The sequence below is a fragment of the Drosophila arizonae genome, chromosome 2 (genome assembly GCF_054131065.1).
Source record: "Drosophila arizonae isolate 15081-1271.41 chromosome 2, UAZ_ARI_1.0, whole genome shotgun sequence".
Taxonomy (NCBI): domain Eukaryota; kingdom Metazoa; phylum Arthropoda; class Insecta; order Diptera; family Drosophilidae; genus Drosophila; species Drosophila arizonae.
The window spans coordinates 29,222,583-29,242,764 of NC_142922.1; the positions used below are offsets into that span (position 1 = coordinate 29,222,583).

Genomic DNA, 20,182 nt, shown 5'->3' on the forward strand with positions numbered 1-20,182 from the left:
TGCGACTGCGACTGCGACTGCGATTGTTGTTATCACTGCAGTTTCTCAAGTGCTTTGGGGTTTGACGGGGGCTTTGCGCTGGCGATCGCCCGTTGTCCGGCTGTTTGGCCGTTTGGCTGTTTGGCTACTGTGCGCGCTGATTCCAAAAGTCGACATGGCAGGGTGCATAAATTGCTTTATGGCCGTTTGCTGGGCGCGCTTTATGGCCATTACTCAAGTGCTCAAGACTTCACTACACCAATACACACACACACACTACACTACACTACACTGCACTACACAACCCTACACACACTCCATACACTTGCACCTCGTCCTCTCTGCAGCGCGCACAGGTTTATGGCCAACACAATGCCCGGGCTATAAACGCGGGCGGACTTGGACGAGCTGCTCCTAGCTATTGGCATAATAAAAACGTAGCAAAAAGAAAAACAAACGCTCTCCGCTCCGCACAGCACACACACTCCGGCATTTTGTGCGGCGGTTTTATAGACTTGAGCTCTTTTGTGGATTGCGTTTCGATTTTTATTTCGGTTTTTAGTGGCTCAAATTTCTATAAATTTATCATGTGAGAAATTAAAAGCAGTTGTGATTGAATCATAATTCTAAGTATATACACATACACATACACATTCGTTTGTGTATATGTATTTTGGGTTTTACTTGGGCGTTTTATGGCCCGATTGTGGCTGATAGCACGTGGCCAGGTTGATGAAATAAACGAATTTGATTTGAAAATGCCATACAATTTATGGCTAGCAAACGAAACGTCAGCAGCGCCGATCTTGCAACTGTGTGGTATCTTTTGGCGAGACAATGTATGGCAACGTCACCGGAAGAACACAGAACACAGAACCCGAAATCGAAATCGAACTCGAAAACCCCAGACCGAACCAGCGCTGGTGGCTACGGGCTGTCAGCAGTCGCTGCTGGTTGTATAATTGCATTTATTGGGGGGCCCATCATAAAAGCGCTTCAAGAGCAGTATCTAAACAGTAGTGATTTTATTTAGTCGCCGTGCTGCTTGCGAAATTTATGAGCGGCCCATGTGAAACTGATTAGAAGCCAAAGAAAGAACCTGCGACAGTCCAGGGGCGAATATGACACGCAGTTTTCTATTTTCTATTTTATTTTTAAAGTGCGTGTCTGTGTGTGTGTGCTTGGGGCTTTTGTGGGGGCTTCCGCATTGGACACTACTTGGAAATTGAAAATGTGCTTCTCTTGCGTCTGGCTATAAATATGAAATTGTCAGCTGCAGACGCCCACGCGGCTGTGTTGACAAAATGTTCATATAGAATTTTCATATAGAATTTTCCTTATGCTTTCTCATTTTCATTTTCATTTTGATTTTCATTTCATGATGTTGATGTTATTTTCACGCCCGCTGCTGACTCGACGTTCCGGCATGTCCCGGCTTATTTATAGACTTGTCTCATGCTGTGTATTCGCTTGTTGGCAATGATTTATACATTTTTAAAAACCGCATCGCAGACAACGGCATTTCGTTGGGCCATTGGGCTAGCCGCTTATCAGTGGCTCTCGGCTTGTAATTACCGCTGAGAGTGCTCTCAGTAAGAGAGCGAGAGAGAGAGAGATGGGGAGAGAGAGAGACTGTTTCTTGGAGGAGCGAGCGAGGGCAGCCATTTTGATTTGGAGAATGAAAAGTGCGTGTGTGCCATATGCCCAGTTCCCCGATGTCTCGCTCTCCCGCTCTCCATCTCCCTCGCTCTCTGCATCTCCATCTCCCTCTCACTCTGGCTCTGCATAAAGAAACCGCGACCCTCGTGCTTTTCATATCAGCTAAAGCAAAAGCGCGACCTGGTCGCCAGTCAGCCATCCAAACGGAGAGTTATCATGCAAACCAGTTTGACAACTTTAACTGTATGTGTGTGCCTCTGTGCGTGTGTGTGTGTGTGTGCAACGCCAGCAACCAACCAGCATTTGAAAATGCAACATTAAAGCCAACGGGCAACAGCTTTGGCACAAAACTCTCCACACGCAACTTCAGCCTATGCTCAATGGCTGTGCCTTGTATCAGTTCCTATTGTTGTTGTTGTTGCTGTTGTTGTTGTAATTGTTGCTCTGTTTGCCGCACAATGGGGCGTTTTTCTCATGCTTCATTGTGGCCCGATGCCCACATATTTGCAGATGTTCGACTTGAAACATGGAATTGCAACTCCTTACCGAACCGAACCGTTTGCTCGCTCGCAATATAATTATTAGTCATCTATGGCTCAGTGGATTCTAATTGCCGTTACGATACTCCAAGTGGCTTCTATATGGAGTGAGAGATTTGCCAGCAAGTGTGAATCATTAGACTTGATTCTATATTAAGTGCATTAATAGACTGAAATGCCTATTTTAATCGGTAGTACTTATAAGTCATCAGAGCTAAGCGATCTATTAGGCAGTGAAGTTTCGATATATATGCATTCTTAGAAGACTTGATAGGCTAAACTCTAGAAATATCAATGCAATGGCTTTAAATACTTACAGAAAATTTTATAACTCACGCTCTGCAGGGATCACTGCAATTGGCCTGATCTATTATACAGCTAACTGTCGATATATCTGCATTAATAGAAGAGATCATAGCTTAACCTCTAGAGAGCTGACTTCAATGCTCGATCTATGCACTAATAGACTTGAAATCCTTATAGACGCCTGCAGAGCTCAACTTCTGCAATTGCTGATTAATCCATTAACAGACTAAAAGTATTTTAGAAGACTTCATAGCTTTACCTCTAGAAAGATCACTGCAATTGTTGATCTATACATTAACAGACTCAAATAGCTCAGTTTGTGCAGAGATTACTGCAATTGGCTTGATCTATAATGCAGCTAACTGTCGATATATTTGTTTAAATAGAAAACTTTATAGCTTAAGCTCTAGAAAGATCACTTCAATCATCTATCTATGCATTAAAAGACTTGAAATACCTAAAGAGGACTCAAACTTTGCAGATATCACTGCAATGTCGATTTATATGGAACTAACTGTTAATATACCTGCTTTGTTAGACTTGAAATACTTATGATGACTGCAATTGGCTCGATCAATAGATATCTGCTGCGACCGCCTGTAGTGCAGCCTTCCAAGCATATTTGCATTGGGTGGTCTCTGGCCAAGGCTAGGGCCAGAGAATAGAAAAGACACAAATGAGTATGCGAGCACAAGGTCGAGTCGAGTTGAGATCGTTGCGTTGCTACGAAATTTCGCAGCGGGTGTAGCTCTGTTTTGTTATGTCTTCTTGCCTTTTATCTACACATAGAGCTATCTATCTATTGAGGAACGACCCAAGCTGGTCTCACAGATCTCGCACAGATGGGGCATAGAGTTCCGTGAGAGCCAGCAGAGCGCCTCGAACGACCGAACAGCGATCTTCACTAATGACAACAGCCAGAGCACCAACAACAACAGCAACAGCAACAGCAACAATAATAAAATCAACAAATAATTCGCAGCATTTATTTGACCTTCTGTCGCATTTTGGTCGGTCGGTCGCGGTCTGTGTGGCCATTTTTTTTATCTAGCCACATATTGCTTTTGTGATTTTTATCTAAGTGTGGGGTTTATTTCTGTTGCCTTTTGCAATAAAAATAAAATAACAACAACAAAATGCGAACAAAATAAAAACGAGAATCGCTTTTATGGTCACAGCGAGTCACCTCTGATGTCTGATGAGCAACAACAGCAAAAGCAAATTTTACGCAAATGTTGCGTTTCCCATGCTGTGTTTTGGTAACCATCTCCCGTTGTTGTTGTTGTTGCTGTTGTTGTTGTCGCTGTTGCCTGGTTTTATATGTAGTATTTAGCTTGGTGAGCGCTTATCGCTTGGACTGTGAGCTGGCATCATAAAACTACGGCGACACCGCCAGACGGACAACAGCAAAACATTGGCGACCTAGTCACGGAGTTGCTGCAGTTGCCACCTGCCTGCGTTCGTCAAGAATCAGCAGCAGCAGCAGCAGCAGCAGCAGCAGCAGCAACAGCTGCCCCTGCTTATGCATATTTGCAACGATTTGAAACTAGTATACATAATGTTTCTCTCTTATACTCATGCCATCTCTCTCTTTCTCTCTTGCGCTCTGCCTCTCATTTCAGATAAGATCACAGAAACCCTACTATACCGCAGATCCCGAAGTCGATTCACTGGTAAGTAAACAAAACGTTGCCCGGCAACAATGTTGCAGCAACATGCCCCTATGTGTGTGTGTGTGTGTGTGTGAATGCCTCTCTGCGATCACCTTGACCCAAAACAATGACAACAATTGAATAATTTTCTTTTATTTAGAATAAATCACAGCAAATTTAGCTGCAGCCAAAGCAATTTATGAGCATTTGCTTGCTCACTTGCAAGTCGAAGTCGACAGCCACTGCGCAGAGCGGAGCAAGTTGTTTAGTCATTTTATTGGACAGCGTTGCCATACTTTGCTCTCGCACGCATTTTGATTTTGCATGTTGCTGCAGGATGGGCACGGCCAACAACGAACGGGGGGGGGGGGGGGGGGGGGGGGGGGGGGGGACGAGGGGAGCAAAAGGCGACGACCAAACGACACAGCGACCGATGCTCAACGCGACTACAATATGAAGCAGAACGATTTAATGATGCATATGACATTTTTGCACTCTCTAAATGGCCAGCCTTTGGGTGTGCAAAAGACGACGGCGCAACAACAACAGCAGCGACAACAACAACTACAGCAACAGCAGCAACAATAAAGCCATCGTCGTGCTCGTGGGTTAGTTAAATGCATTCAGATCTGGGCAGTCCGAGTCATAGCCCCAAGGCAAAGGCAAATGCCATCAAGGCAACCTTGACGGCGATCATGGCATGATCATCATCAACATCATCACGATCATCATCATCACGATCATACTCATCATGTTATTGCGCTGGGGCAGCAAGTGTATATAAAGTCCTCCTCGAATTATGCCAATCTCTAGATTAAGAGAATATATATAAGAGAGTATATAGCTATATAGATGCAAGATTTCGCTTAGCAACACATGAGTCAGCAGATACTTATGTAGCTGCTGCCTGTCCGTTTGTCTGTCCGTCTGTCTCCCAGCGCATTCCACAAGAGATTTTTTGGAGAACATGTAAATCAAGACGGAAATGCTGCGTGCAAAAAGTGCAAAACGATCCATGCAATTGGGCTGTGCAAATCGCGTCAACAGTTGCTGCCGCTGCTGCTGCTGTTGCTGTTGCTGTTGCATATAAAGAGATTAAGGGGCAAAACTAATTTTAATTGCGGCTGCCTTCGTACCACACGACAGACAGAGGCCGCTCTGCCCAGTCGTAAATGTGTCACTCACAGAGATGCTGCTGCTGTTGCTGCTGCTGCTGCTGCTGCTGCTGCTGTTGCGGCGTTTAATGTCGCTGGTTTTATGGCGTATTAGTCGCCGGCAACAGCAGCAAGCCAAGAGAAATCTCTGGCGGTGGCCCTAATTTTATGCACTTGCAGATTAGTTTATTAGTTGTAGTACAAACTCACTGAATGCCAGCTGAACTGAGAGAGTCAAATGGGGGCACCCGGACCTGCCTTGTCTGTGTTGGACAACTGTGATCGGCTCTGGCTCCAGCTCTGGCCATGGCCGTGTGCGCCTGCGTACTTTGGCCATAAATCATTTTGGCATGCCACCACTCGGTGGTGCGGCTGCAGAGTTCATGTTTGAACATTTAAAAGTGCATTTAGTAACACTTACTTAAACAAAAATACGCTTTGGATACCACATACACACACACGAGCAAGAGCAGGAGCACGAGCACTGCGGCTGTATGGCTGTGCTATAAAAATGTTTATAGCATGTTTTCTCTATGTTATTATTTTACTATGCGGTTCAGTTGGCCGCAGCTTGGCATTAAATGAAATTCTTTAAACTTTTTGCCGGCCGCAGCAGCAGCAGCAGCAGCTGCTGTTGTTGGCGCAGCAACAACAACAACTACATCAACAACAACAACATGATCGACAACAGTGGCAGCCACACCAGTTAGCAGCATCGTAAAAATGTCAAATGTCAAACTGACGTTTTAATTAGCATCTGGTCACCCTAACAGTTGGCGCTCTTGCGCTCTGTCTGTGTATGTGAGTGTGTATGTGTGTGTGTGTGTGTGTGCGAGTGTTTGTGGTTCCGGGGCGTCAAACGATTTGTTTGAGAGCCAACTTTATGGCATTGCATTTTATGATCTCTTCTTTTGATATGCATAACTCATCCTTGCTCTCTTCCGTCTCTTTCTTACGCTCTCTTTGCAGATGGTGCAGGCAATACAAGTGCTTCGGTTTCACCTTTTAGAGTTAGAAAAAGTAAGTAAACATTGATCAACTCGCATATATATATATATATATTCTTAAGACATTAATTAAAGGCAATAGCAATACGTTTTCATAGTGCTCAAGCATTAGTTGGTAATTAAATTGTAGCCATCGAGTCTTACGGCAAATGCTGACTTGCCTCGTGGTCAGTTAACTTGAAGCACTTTTATGGCTCACTCCTTGGCTGCAGATCATCAGCTCAGCAGTCATGCAATTAACTGCTGGCCGGGCTGCCAACATTTATCACCGACCCCAACGACCACCCATAAAACCCATAAATCAATTGCAAAGCAAAAAGAAGTCAAGTCAGATACCCTGCAATAAAATAGAGGATATGAAGTCAATGCATTTACGATTGCAACTGAGCTGGAGTCTGGGATTATAGCTGCTATTAATCTGAACAGCAGATTATAGCTTGGCTCAGTGATCTATGTGCGTTTTGATTGCAAGCAACTATCATAGATTTTTATAGGGTATATTGCGACTTGGTTAAATACGACTGCGCCGCGCGAATTGCCAACATTTGTGTTGACATTTTATTGAGCTTGGAGACACACACACACACACACACTGGCGCACACAGAGACACCTGGGCTCAGCAGGCGGCCATATCTCTCTGGCAAATGTCTAAATTAAAGCAGCAACAACCGTTGGCCATGCAGCTGGCCGTGGCCAAAACTGCATTAATTGCCAATCAAAATTGTAACATGAAAGCCGCTTGCATAGCTTTAGATAGAGATAAGTGCAGCTAAACACTGTCGGCCGGCCAGGACAGACAGGATGTGACATAGCGCTTACAGAGCAAGATACGAGCCGAGCAGACCGCACAAATATTTGTCGCACAGGTGTTTATCGGCTCAGTCACACACAAAAATTTCGGCCGTGTCGGCGACTATTGTACGATATTTGCATTAAGCGCCGCACAATGCAATGCATTCATGGGCGGTGCGGCTTTGTTGTTAATTCATGAGGTGTGGATTTATTCCCCGCACCCCAACCCGGTCTCGCTCTCGCTCTCGCTCTCACTCTAGCCGCACATAAATAATTTTTGGGAATGCAGCAACAAGCAACACCTACTTTATTATTGGACACTTTATAGTCTAAATGAAAAAATTACAGGTTGCCTAATTTGTTTTAATTTCAAATAATATGCAAGCGCTTGACTAGACTGGGTGCGTGTGCGTGTGTGTGTGTGTGTCTGTGTCGGCTGTCTTAATGGAAGTTGTTCCTCAACGTGGTCGTAATTAATGCCTGCACACTCCCTCTCCCTTGCCGCTGCCGCTGCTGCTGCTGCTGCGCTGCTGTGCCAAGAAAATTAATTAGGCAAATGCGCAGCGAACCGTGGAGCGTCGAGCGTCGAGCCCGAAACTGAAGCCCGGCCGAAGTTAGGGCTGAGCCGGGCTTTGAGCTAAGCTCGTCATCAGACTTTGTTTTTTTTTTTCTCTCTCTTCTCTTCTTTCGTTTTTCAATTAACTCTTAAGTAAGAAATTATGCAAAACATTATATAAAAACACAAAAAAAAAGAAAAAACAACAACAGCAACAACAATGAAAGCAACATCAATAAGAACGCACGGCAAACGCTATAGGAATACGAAGCTGAGGCATTTGGGGCTGAGAAATGCCTTTGCAGGCCTCCACGGCAGTCATTTACAGTTATTGGAACGCTCTGGCGTATGGCTAATGACACATTGACAAATACGAACAAGAAAAGTCAATCAATGTGCAATTAGTGTTGGCCAATCTTAATTACCAACTGCAGCGCTTTCTATTGAAAGTAGTGCAGTAAGCCAAGTCAGTCAGTCAGTCAGTCAGTCAGTCAGAGAGTCTGAGATGGATCAGTCTGTCCCATTCAGTCATTCAGTTATTCGGCCAGCTGCAATTTGTTGCAACCGGCACCCTGTATAACAAACAGAGGAGCGTAGTGAACCGTAGTGAACGAGATCTTTATCATCATCACACACAGCACAGACAACAGACAAGAGACAAGAGACAACACTGCACAGAGCACAGAGCACTGCGAGCACAGCCCACGACAGGTTTTTGTTTTGTCATTTGTCACTCACACAGCTTGCGACACACACGAACCACGACACAGCCAACCAACAGCCAACAGCCAACAATCGGCACAAAGAACTGTAGCAACTTGTACGAAAACAACAAAAATACAATTCATTTATATGCAGCCAACAAAATGCAGCGGGCGATTTTGGTGTATAAAATAAATAAAAACACACAAAAAAAAAAAAAAAAAAAAAATACAAAAAATAAAATAAGCAAAAAAAAAAAAAAACAGAAATATATATAATACTTAAATAAAATGTGCGGGCTGACTGGCAAAAAAGCGTCTATATATGCTTATGTATATACATCTATATATATGTATATATTGTATGTATGTATTGTATCTGTATCTGTGCATATTTGTTGCTGCTGCTAAAAACAACACACAGAATCAGTTAAAAAGACGCTTCAAGACTTGTGTCTGTCAAAACTGGTTTGCCAGCCCCATTTGCCCAGTCCTCAGTTCCCATCCAGCACGGACAATTCTCGTCACACAGAGTCACATGCAAAAAAAAAAAAAAAAAAAAAAACAAAAAAAAAAAAAAAAAAAACACTCAACAACGACGGCGCATTGCAATTGACAAACAGACAGTGGGACACAGTGCCACAGACAGACGGAAGAGACGGGCGGACAGACAACACACGTTGGGTCAGTTGCACACACCCCGGCAGGGGGTAAGCAGTCGCAGCTTGGCGGCTGTACCGGTACTGGCACCGGCATGGGGGCTCCACTGCGACTACCACCACCAATGCCCCGGCGTACACGCCGAATTGGGGGCCTTGTTTTGATGGCCTGGCCAGTTTGGTGCTACAACACCAAACGACAAGCAACAGCTGTATTTTATTTGAATTCTTTTTTTCTTTTTTTCGGCTAAGCGAGACTTGAGCTGCAAGCTGGACTTGAGATTTGATGGGGCAACAAAAAGAACAAATCAAATGAAATGAAATGTGTGGGCTCCACATTTATTGGCATTAGCACTACGAGCATTTCGAATTTAACAGATCATATAATAATAGAAGGCCAAAGTGGCATACGATATCGTGTATAATGAAATCAATGTTATTTTGCATTCCTCTTTGAAGCGTCATCGTAAACGTAACGCTTCTTTTACGTCAGTAGCAAGTTGTGGGCATTCCTCTTTCAAGCTTATTCGTAAACGTATACGAGATGTCTTGAGCTTTTCAATTCCATTTTGAAGCGTATTCTTAAACGTCAGCTAAACTCCTTGGCCTACGCACTCCTCTTTGAAGCGTAATCGTAACTTTCCTCTTTACATTACACATTACATTCGTAAACAATGCCTAACAGCGTTGTCTATCACTCTCAATTCCTCTTTTAAGCATAATCGTGCATTTTATAAAGTGTCATATTTCTTCAGCGAATCAGTTGTGTCTTTAAGTTTCTCTTTCAAGCACATTCGTAAACATTTTGGCAATTTTCTTAGCTCCTTGAAGACTATTCGCAAACATTACATTCCTGTACCCCAACTATAATATTTTGGCATTTCTTTTCAAGCTATTCGTAAACGTTGCGCTTGTACTTGACACCGATCTCTGCAAGCTCTCAGCTCTTCATAAATTTGTAATTCCGCTTCATGGCGTTTTCCTTAAACGTCATTCCATTAACAAAATTGTTGATATCAATTCATGTTGGCAGAGCATTCACAGTTCGCTACATTTATATCTCAAACTCAAATAACATTTCTATCTATTTATTTATTAGCTTTGTTTTTTTTTTTTTTTTTTTTTTCTGAATTGAAATATTTATTTTTGCCAAGCGCTTAGATTCAGTCTGTACTGTTTTGTCGGCAATCGTTGCTATTGTTGTTGTTGTTGTCACTGTTGTTGTTGTTGCTGTTGCTTTTTTAATTACATTTCATTTAAATGTCAGCAGTGTTGTACATTTTTTGCCGCACGCTTGTTAAACAAAATGCAAAAAATAAAATAGAGGGACAGAGAGAGAGGGAAAACAAAATAAAACTTGTTGCTTGACTGGGACTGGGACAGATACTGAAACTGAGACTGAGACTGCCGACTGGCATCGAGACTGGAGGCTGTGTCAGTTGGTCGGTTTCGTGTGAATCTCAGCCGGAGCTGGTCTAGTCGTCATCTCCGTATAGAACATTTAGCGCTATCTATGAGCGGAAATCGAAAATTACCACTGCGCAGATTGGAGCGATTTACATTAGATTAGAGCGAAGCGAATGCAGGCAAAGTGCAATAGTTGCATTGACAGAGGGAGAGCGCGAGAGAGAGAGGGAGAACGGGAGGGAGCGACAGTAAATGCAATGGAATGGTAAACAAAACTATATGCCCGGACGCATTGCGATCGTATCTCTGATAGAGGAAGCTGTAAAATGTAGCGAGGACGGGACTGTGAAAAGTTTTGCTTAACAGGATGTACAAATGACTGTAACATTTACAATGCTTGCAACAAGCAACGCCCCCAGTGCGCTGGCTGGCAACACAGCAGCTGCCGGTGGTGCTGCTTGTGCTGCTGTTGCTGCTGTCGTGGGTCCCAGCAGTGAGTTGCCCACCCAATGTGCAACAGCAGCAGCACCAGTCATAAATATCGCAATGAGCTGTTTAAATGTCACACACAACGCTGACAAATTAATCAAAAATTATCAGCGGCCAAGCATCGGCTGCAAGAGCAACAGCAACAGCAACAACATGCCACAAAGGGCCGAGCCAGAGACTGGCAACTGAGCAACTGAGCATAAAGCCGCATAAACATATCAATTTAGTAAGTATTTATGCCTTGTTGTTGCTATGTTGTTGTTGTTGCTGCTGCTGCTGTGCGCTGGCAACATGTTGCTGGCGTGCTAATTGTGCACTTTATGTGCATTGTTATGGCAAATTTGACAGCTATACACAGCAGCAGCAACATGTTGCTGTTGCTGTTGCTGTTACTGTTATCAGGCAGCAGTAAAGACAAATTTGAGTCCTGTCATAAACCAGTTGCTGCTGCCAGTTTTTATCATCGTCATATTTTTGGTGACAATAACATTGAACACAGCCAGCAGCAGCAGCAGCAGCAGCATCGACAATGACGGCCTCAGCAGCAGCAGCAGCAGCAGCAGCCTGGAAACAAGTTTGGCAAGTTTCGGCAATGGGCAACAAGTTAATAGCCAGCCAGTCGGCCAGCCCGCCCGCCAGCAACTGTTACAGCTTTCGTATGCCTAAAGAAGAAAACACAAAACGAGAGCCGCAGCAGCAGCAGCAGCAGCAGCAGCAGCAACAACAACAACAGCAGCAGCAGCGTTGCAAGAACACAGCAACAAGCAATTTGCATAAGCAACGCGCACTTTTTCGTAAATTAAATGCCTGCCCGTTTAAATGGAGCACCCTGTTGGTTGTTGTTGCTGTTGTTGTTGCTGCTGCTGCTGCTTCTCTGTCTGCTCGAGCCCAGCGCAATTAATTTCTTTTTAGCCGTGTCGGCGGCTGCATTCCTCTTTGGTGCGCAGCCTTTTTGCATATTTGCATATGCGCTCCGCCTGACTCACACTCACTTTGGCCTTATCGCATTTGTTTTATCATACATACACACACACACACGCACACACAAACACACTCGCACACACGAGCTTACACACAGTTTTTGGATACAGACAACAACAACAACAACAGCCTGGCTTTAAAAACGCATTTTGTTGGCCGTTTGCTGCTGCTGCTGTTGCTGTTGCTGCTGCTGTTGCTGCTGACGCCAGCCAATGGTCTGTGTGTTGCACGTGCTGCTTGCTTAAAAGTGTGCCCTGCGGCTAAACTTGGCTGACCAGCCAGCACTTCCTTTCTGGCTCGAATGCTTTTGGCCAGCCAGCCAGCCAGCTCTCTATGCATATTTATGTGGCCGGGTCGGGCTCGCATTTTTATCGCCTGCAAGCGCGTACACCTTCTAAGCTTAGCGGTGGCTGTTGCTGACGTTGTCTACGCCATTTTTGAGTGCCATCATCAACCATTTGCGTGGCCCGAGTCCAGAGAGTCCGGGCCTTGGATAACGCATAAAAAGCAATTTGCATGCCATTTGCAGCGGGAGAAAAAGCAGGTTTTAGCCATATTGTTGTTGCTGTTGGCTGAAAGAATGCAATGGCGCTAAGTGCAGCTTGCAGCTGTCTCTGTTGCTCAAGTTGAATGGAATGGTTCATAACTAACTAACTGAATGCCTAATGAAGTCCCGATTGTGGAATATGAAAACGTATTGCCAGATGTCTGATTAGATTAACTATTATATTTATGCATATCCTTATAAAAATATTTATTTATATATACGTATATTTGCACTATTCTATGCCTGATGATCTATTACTATATCATAAAATTTCCTTATGAATATATATGTATATGTTAATTTTCGTTTTGGCATCGCACCTTTTCACTCACACAACAATCTCTTTCTCTCTCTCACTCACTTTTTGCGGGTCTCTCGTTGCAGGTGCATGAACTATGCGATAATTTCTGTCATCGATATATCTCATGTTTAAAGGGTAAAATGCCAATAGATTTAGTGATTGACGAACGGGACACCACCAAACCACCAGAATTAGGTTCAGCAAATGGTGAAGGAAGAAGTAATGCCGATTCAACATCGCACACCGATGGAGCTAGTACACCAGACGTTGTGAGTACCCCCTTCGCGGGAGCACATGGTCCTATATTGGCGAGCTACAATGCGGTGGTGCACCCATGTTCGTAGTACGATAACGACCTTCTTGCAAAAACGAAGCGGGTGCTCACAATGCCCTGGGATTAAATGAATCAATAATAATAACCAAAAAGAAAAAATAAGAATGTTGCGAAAATGCATAAGAAATTAAGTAAAATTAATTCATTTTGCAAAACTTCAGCAAAAGTCCAAAATAATCTCAATTGATTATTTGAGGATCATAATAACGATAATATAAACAAATATTGATGAATAAAATCCAATCAAAAACGCAGAAGAAGTTGTACGTAATTATGAACAAGAACAAGAACACACACACATTGTAAATTAGTCAAGTGAATTAATACAACAACAAAAAGAAACCTTAAAACGAAAGAAAAGAAAATCAGTACAAGAGAGCAAATACATAAAATGAGAATTGAAGCAAATTCTAACGAGAGCAATTGCAGCAACATCAACAACGACAACGACAACAACAACGTCAGCAACAACGGCAATGGCTACGCAGCAGCAACAACAACAGCCCAACAACAACAACAATTGCAAGGACATTGCATTAGCGGCCAAAACGACAACAATGACGACAACGACAACAACAACAACACGACTCAATGAACAACAACCAACCAGAACAACAACAACAACAACTACAAACGAGCTTCCAAGCGGCCGCTAAGCGAGGATCTTCGACCATCCACACATTGACAGCTGTTGCTGCTGCTGCTGCTGATGTTGCTGCTGTGCATTGCTGTTGGCTGCCCGACTATGTTGGCAACTGTCGCTGCTGCTGCTGCTGCTGTTGCTGCTATTACTGATGCTTTGGCCGTTAGAATTTGTCTGTTTTTGTACAGTTGACTGAGAGCCATAAATTTAAGTTAAAAAACAAAAAATAAACACACACACACTCAAAAACAAAACAAGCAAAAAAAAAATGAGTATAAACAAAGAGTAATGCAAAACATAAGTCATGTTATTTATTTTTGAGCTCTTCTCGCAGAGACAAAAATAGAATACATTCAACTTGTAAATTACTTAAAATGAATATGATGATGAAGAAGAAGATACAGCAACTGAGCAACAATAATTAGCGCAAAGAAAACTATAAATTTGCTTAATTTGTAAAAAGTACCAACAACTAAAGAAAAACTATACAAAAGAAAGAAAAAGAAATGAATAAGAAAACAAAAAGAAAAATAAGTAAAAGTTCCAGTCCTTCGTTTTTGCAAGAGGCCCATATAGCTCGCCAATATATTATTAATTATTATTAAAAACATTTAACAACTTTTTATTATTTTCACTACTTAACAACACAAAAAATTAAACTATTAAACAAAAACAAAAAACAAAATCTAAAAATTATTATATTACAAGAAAGTTTACTAACCCAAAACTAACCAATTTTAACAATTTACATATGCACATAACTCTCCCTATATATATACATATATATATATAGAACCTATATACGTATAAATGCATATATATATGTATGTATATATATATATATATTATGCATATATATAAATATGATATAAAAGCTAGCCTAATATGCATGGCCCTGACTATGCAGGGGCTGCGTCGATAACTTCCGATAGACGTGTTATCGTTTTGAGTTCGTAAACTTGTAAATATCGCCTTCGAACCCCTCCACATACAAAACCAACACACAGACAGACATATTTAGTTACAGCAACAGATGCACACAATATCAATCGACACTTGATCTACTATTATATCTAAAGCCCCCCATTTCTCTATATATATATTACAACTCTGGTGCCAAATTTCTATTTTGGAACCCTAACACAGCCCCACACCCAAGACTTTGCGCCGCTGGAAGAAACCTATGCCAGTTATCGCATCAAGCACGAAGCGGACTTTTAATTCGCTCAGCGTGTGCGCGTGTGTATGAGAGTGTGCGCGTGTGTGTGTTTGGGTGGGTGTCACAGCAGGGACCCCAAAAAAGAAAAAAGAAAAGAAACGGATAAAGGAAAACCCTACGTTATTTGGTCAAATCAGAAAGCATAACCCTAACTACGAGCAAACTTCTTAAGAAACTAAACTATAACTTAAAATAGAACTTAAGCATGTAGTTGTACGAAAGCCTAGGCTGCTTACAAGTCAAAAACAAAATCAGAAAGTAGAAGTGGAAGAAGAAAGAAAAACAAATGAAAATTATTCATAATCAATGAAAAGTTTATTCCATTTTTGTTTGGCTTTTCACTATTATTTACTTCAGCAACGTGTATACGATTTTTCAATACGTCCTTTTTCAAGGTGTTTTACAACACTGAAAGAACTTGCCAAAAAAAAAAAAACAAAAAACTAAAAAAGAAAGAGAAAAACAAGTTTATAATCTTTAATTTTGTTAGATTTGTTTCCATTTTTTTTTTCGTTTCTTTTATAAGTCTTATTTCAATGCGTTCTTAATGAGAATGAGAACCAAGCGCAATTCATATACGTAAACAAAAAGATGAAACAACATAATAAAATCAACCTGAGTTCAAATGCAAAGTATACGAATAAAACATAAAGTAAAACATATGTTTTTCTATTGTTTAAAAAGTTAAAAGAAAAAAAAACTAATACCAGATTAATGTTAATTTAATTAATTGAGAATTGAAACGCGCATATACGATGACATTATAAATGAGCTAGAATCCGTGCGAACTAAATATACGTAATGAACGGGATACTGTTTAGGTTATAATTCAAGATCATTAACAAGAAAACAAAAACAAAAAAAGAAAAGAAAAACGAAAATGAACTTTAAGCATTTACTAAGCAAAATTTTTAACTATACAAGTAAATACGTAAAATGCTACACGCGATACTATTATATAAAAGTAAATGTAATTATTAATTAATAACTACGTATATAGGGACAGTGCAGCTTCTGGTGCTCAAAATCACAGCAGTTAAGAGATGGAATAAGATAATCCCATTGTACTACTATCCCAATCAAAATACTTGCAACTAGAGTAGGCCTAAACCCAAATAGTAGTAGATCTACTACTATCTTTACCCATCCCTTCTCCCCTGTCCAGCCCCCTTCAACTCAATGTATACTATAGCAGTTTAACTAAATGTACGTTATATAGTTCTTAGTGTCCGTAACGGAAGGCTACGTATTATTAGGTGTACTAAGCTAAACTAAAAACTAAAGCTAAACTCTATGTTTACCCTAAAACTAATTTTGAAATGAACTCTTCCCAGCTCTAGGCACTTTCTCTATCGCTATATTCTCCTACCTTTTGAGTTAATGCATACTAAACAACTCTAAAACAAAAATCTACCAAACATTGTACTTAATGGAACTGCACTCGGTTGCAGTCCAGCTATATGGGCAGTCATTTGTATACTTACACTTTACGAGTAGACTATAAACCAACTGGTTTATTAGCGAAACAAACAAACCAAGTAATAAAATAGAAAACCGAAAAAATGAGAATATGTCAAAGCTTTTGTACTATTTTTTCAACTTAAGAATAAACAAAAATAAAATCTTGCAAATAAGTAAATTTTGCAAAAAAAAAAAAAAAAAAAAAATCCAACACAATATAATAATTAATAAATAAAACTAGTTGTTGTACTTTGTCTCTTAAAAAAAACAAAAATAAAAAAAAAAAATAAAAAAATATATAAATAATAAAAACAATTTGAAAACAACAAAAAGCATACGAAGTGAATACAAGCTGTAATTATAATATAATTTTAGCATAAATCTGTGGCCAAGCGATCTTAGTTGCTTTTTAGTTGAAAGAAAAAACAAAAACAAAATAAAAATAATTAATATACAAGAAAACATATACTATATATATTTATAAATATATATATATATAAGCTGTTGCAAAATTGGCTGCAACAAATTGTTTCCTATGATTTTTGCGGGCTTTTGCATTTTGTTGAACACTTTGTTTAATGCTTTTGTTCTTACTATTAGTTTTTTTTTTGAGTATTGAACGTTTTGCAAACAAAGCGAACATTTTTTATTGTTGTCATGTAAAAAAAAGAAAAAAAAAAAAAAAAAACTTAAAAAAAAAACCCAAAATACAAAACTGAAACTGAAATACGTAATTGCTTTAGGTGATATTTTATGAAAATATAACACAAGTAAATATAAATAAAAATAACACAACACAAACATATACGTAAATATATATATTTTAAAAATAATTGAGATGCTTTTTGCTTTTATTTTGAAATATGTATATATAAAATATACATGCATAAAATTTAGTTTTTCTTTTCTGTGTGTGTCCAATTGCATAAATTCTTATTATTGTTTCACGAAACAAATTTTATTTAGTTTTTAGCAAAATTGTAAAATGAGAAACACGATACGAAAACTTATTGTAATGATCTTAGCAGAGAAGAAAACGCAATCAAAAAGAAAACGAAAACAAAACTAAAACTAAAACAAAACAAATATTATATATGAATGAAAAACAAACAAGCAGCAACTTCTATACGATATACGAATACATTTTAATGTAATATTTTTAATTATTTATATGTATACTAATAATATAATTAAAAGAAAAACGAAAATGAATTAAGAAACAACAACTACAGAGTAACGTTTAAAGAGTTAGCCAATAAATATATGAAAAAAGTATATTTGAAAAGTAAACGGAATGTTTTTTTTTCCACTTACGATATTGAGGCTTAGTTTGTAAGGCAACGCATTTAGCTGGCCAATCTCAACGAGATCTCGGAAGAACTCACTGATTTAATCGAACCGGAGCAACCCACAGAAAGATCGATGCAGCTGATGGATCAATGGATACATGCGAGAGAGAAAGAGAGAGAGCTGTTTTAGTTGATATATATTTTTTATTTTCAGCAAGAGCTCTCTCCTACGCCCTCTCCTACGCCCTCTACTCTTGTCTCCTTCTTCCTCTCCCTCTATTGTACATGTTTTGGCCTTTAGCTTTAAGCGTAACTCTTAAGTGCGTAAAGTGTGTGAAACGTGCGCGAATTTTTGTGACTTTCAACGCAGGACTCGCAGGACACCGAATCCTGGCTATCATTGCATGTAAATCGAGAAGCCCGCTCATATTTCGTGGCTGCACAAGCATTTCTACCCACACACACACACACACACATAAATATGTATATATACTTATATATAGTACTACGCCTTGAGCCGTGGCACGTGCAAGCCGCTTAGAAGGCCGTCCACGCCCCCATCTCAGCTCAAGTGTCAACTGCAGTGCACAGCAGTTGCAGTTAAGGATCTGCGAACTGCCCCAGCTCGAGCCTGGCCCGATCTGCGGCCTGCGCCTGAAACCTGAGCGTCGACCCAGCCCCGATCGAATTGCCTGGCAGCTGTGCGAGCCTGAAACAGAGCAACGGGCAACCGGAGCGGGTCTGGGTCTGCTGCTCGGGCTCCGGCTCAGGCTCTGGCTCGGGCTCGTGTACGACTTGTGGAAAACACCTTAAATGACTTCTTTTTTCTTTACTTAGTTTTTTCTTTTTTGTTGGCCTGCAGCCCCGGCCAAGTTGGAGGCTCTGCGTGTTAGATGATTTCGTTCTGTTAATGGTAGCTACATGTAATTTGGCATTTTGCGTGATTGCCTGGGGCGTGTTGGCTGTTAGACATCGTTTCTTATTCCTCTTTACTATTTTTTGTTTTTTTGTTTTTTGAATACATATTTGTTGGGCATTTTCCACTTAAGCGAGAGAGATAGAGAGAGGCAGGGCAAATGAAAATGCTTTGTGCTGGCTGCATTTGTATTAATTTCTACAGCAACGCCCCGCACAATTTTCCAGTTGGTTTCGAAAGACCTATAATTTTATAGGCATTAAGTCAAAAAGTCGAACTGGTTTTGGGTGTCTGTTTGTCTGGCCTGGTCGGTTGCTCGGTTGCTCGGTTGGATGGTCGGATGGCTGTCTGAGTTCCAGTTTTCGTGGCAAAGCAAAGCAAAAAAGGATGCTCGCCAGGCTCATTAGCCGCGCTCTCACCTGAGTAATACGAATACGAGTTAGCTTGGCGTTTTTTTTATTTATTTTTTTATTGTTTCTGTGGCTTTGTGCTGCTTGGCCAAGCGTCATACTGTCTGTGACTCTAACCGCAGGCGACTGTCCGAAATTTGTGCATTCATTTGTGAATAAAACGCAGCCGATGTCCAACAGCTCCGACTTCAAGTCCAAGGCTAAGGCTACAATTAATAAGCCAAGAAAGCCCTACAAATGCCGCCGTGATGGCTCAACAAAGAAGTTGTCCAATACCCAAAACCCCAAAGCCCCGAAACCCCAAAAGCCAAAGCAGCGTTTGCATCAATGCCTAAGCCCTGGCTCAATGTGCAGCGGATCGAGTGTGTGACAAGGCTTTTGACTTTTGACGAGCGGCGAGCGCGATCGGCGATCCACTTTTATTATGTATGAAGTGTCGCGTCTTCAGGAATTTCAGCCAACTGGGCAAAAAGCCCAAAAACCCAGCCAGCCAAAAAGCTAAGGCTCCTAAAGCCAACGAACGGCCCAACACAAAGCGGCATCAGATGAATCGCAGACGCAGGCGCAGAGCCAGACGAGCGGGTGTGGTAGAGCCGGGTACAGCCGTGGTAGACAGGGTGCGGGGAGGGTGTGGAGGGCGTGGAGGGTGCGGAGCAACCGCAAAAATGTCATCACTGCTAATGTTTCAATGCAGTTGCCAATGTGCTCGACAAGTTTTTAGCTTTGGCTCATCTTGTCTTGTTTTTATTTTTATTTTTATTTTATATTGTATTTTGTATTTTTTGTTTTTGTTTTTTGGCTTACTCAGTCCGTTTCTGTTGGGTTTCAAGTCGCGTTCAGTACAAAACTTTCAGCAATTTTTGTCGCACTGACGATTCCTCGATTGCCCAGGGAATTGTACAAAGTCCAAAAGCGTTGAATGCGATACCTCGAGCCATTGGCGTGAAAAGACATGCCAAAGTGACGATGACGACGGTTCGCTTCCATTCATCGATCGGCGACTAAGGATATACGGATTAGACGATGAGGGCACATCAACTAGACTAGACTAGAAGGCATTTCCTGTTGAGCTGGGGAGTCTAGGTAGAAACAATACAAATCTGTTTTATTTTTGGTATATTTATATACACGTTGATATATTGTATCTATCTATATTGAAATTCATTTCAATTTTAAGTGA

At 41.0% G+C, this 20,182-nt stretch overlaps 1 protein-coding gene across 3 annotated transcripts in view; it reads left to right on the plus strand.

Moving 5' to 3' along the window:
* The window catches only part of hth (Meis homeobox homothorax), a 124,916-nt gene that overhangs the window by 23,295 nt on the left and 81,439 nt on the right, over nucleotides 1–20,182 (plus strand). For 2 of the 3 annotated variants that reach the window (XM_018018408.2, XM_089476525.1), the window contains exons 4-6: nucleotides 4,106–4,156; nucleotides 6,259–6,309; nucleotides 12,814–12,999. In XM_018018408.2, the coding sequence (XP_017873897.1) occupies nucleotides 4,106–4,156; nucleotides 6,259–6,309; nucleotides 12,814–12,999 (288 nt within the window). Of the gene's footprint in view, nucleotides 1–4,105; nucleotides 4,157–6,258; nucleotides 6,310–12,813; nucleotides 13,000–14,853; nucleotides 17,678–20,182 lie in introns of those variants that run through there. The other variant, XM_018018412.2, reaches the window with a different exon arrangement.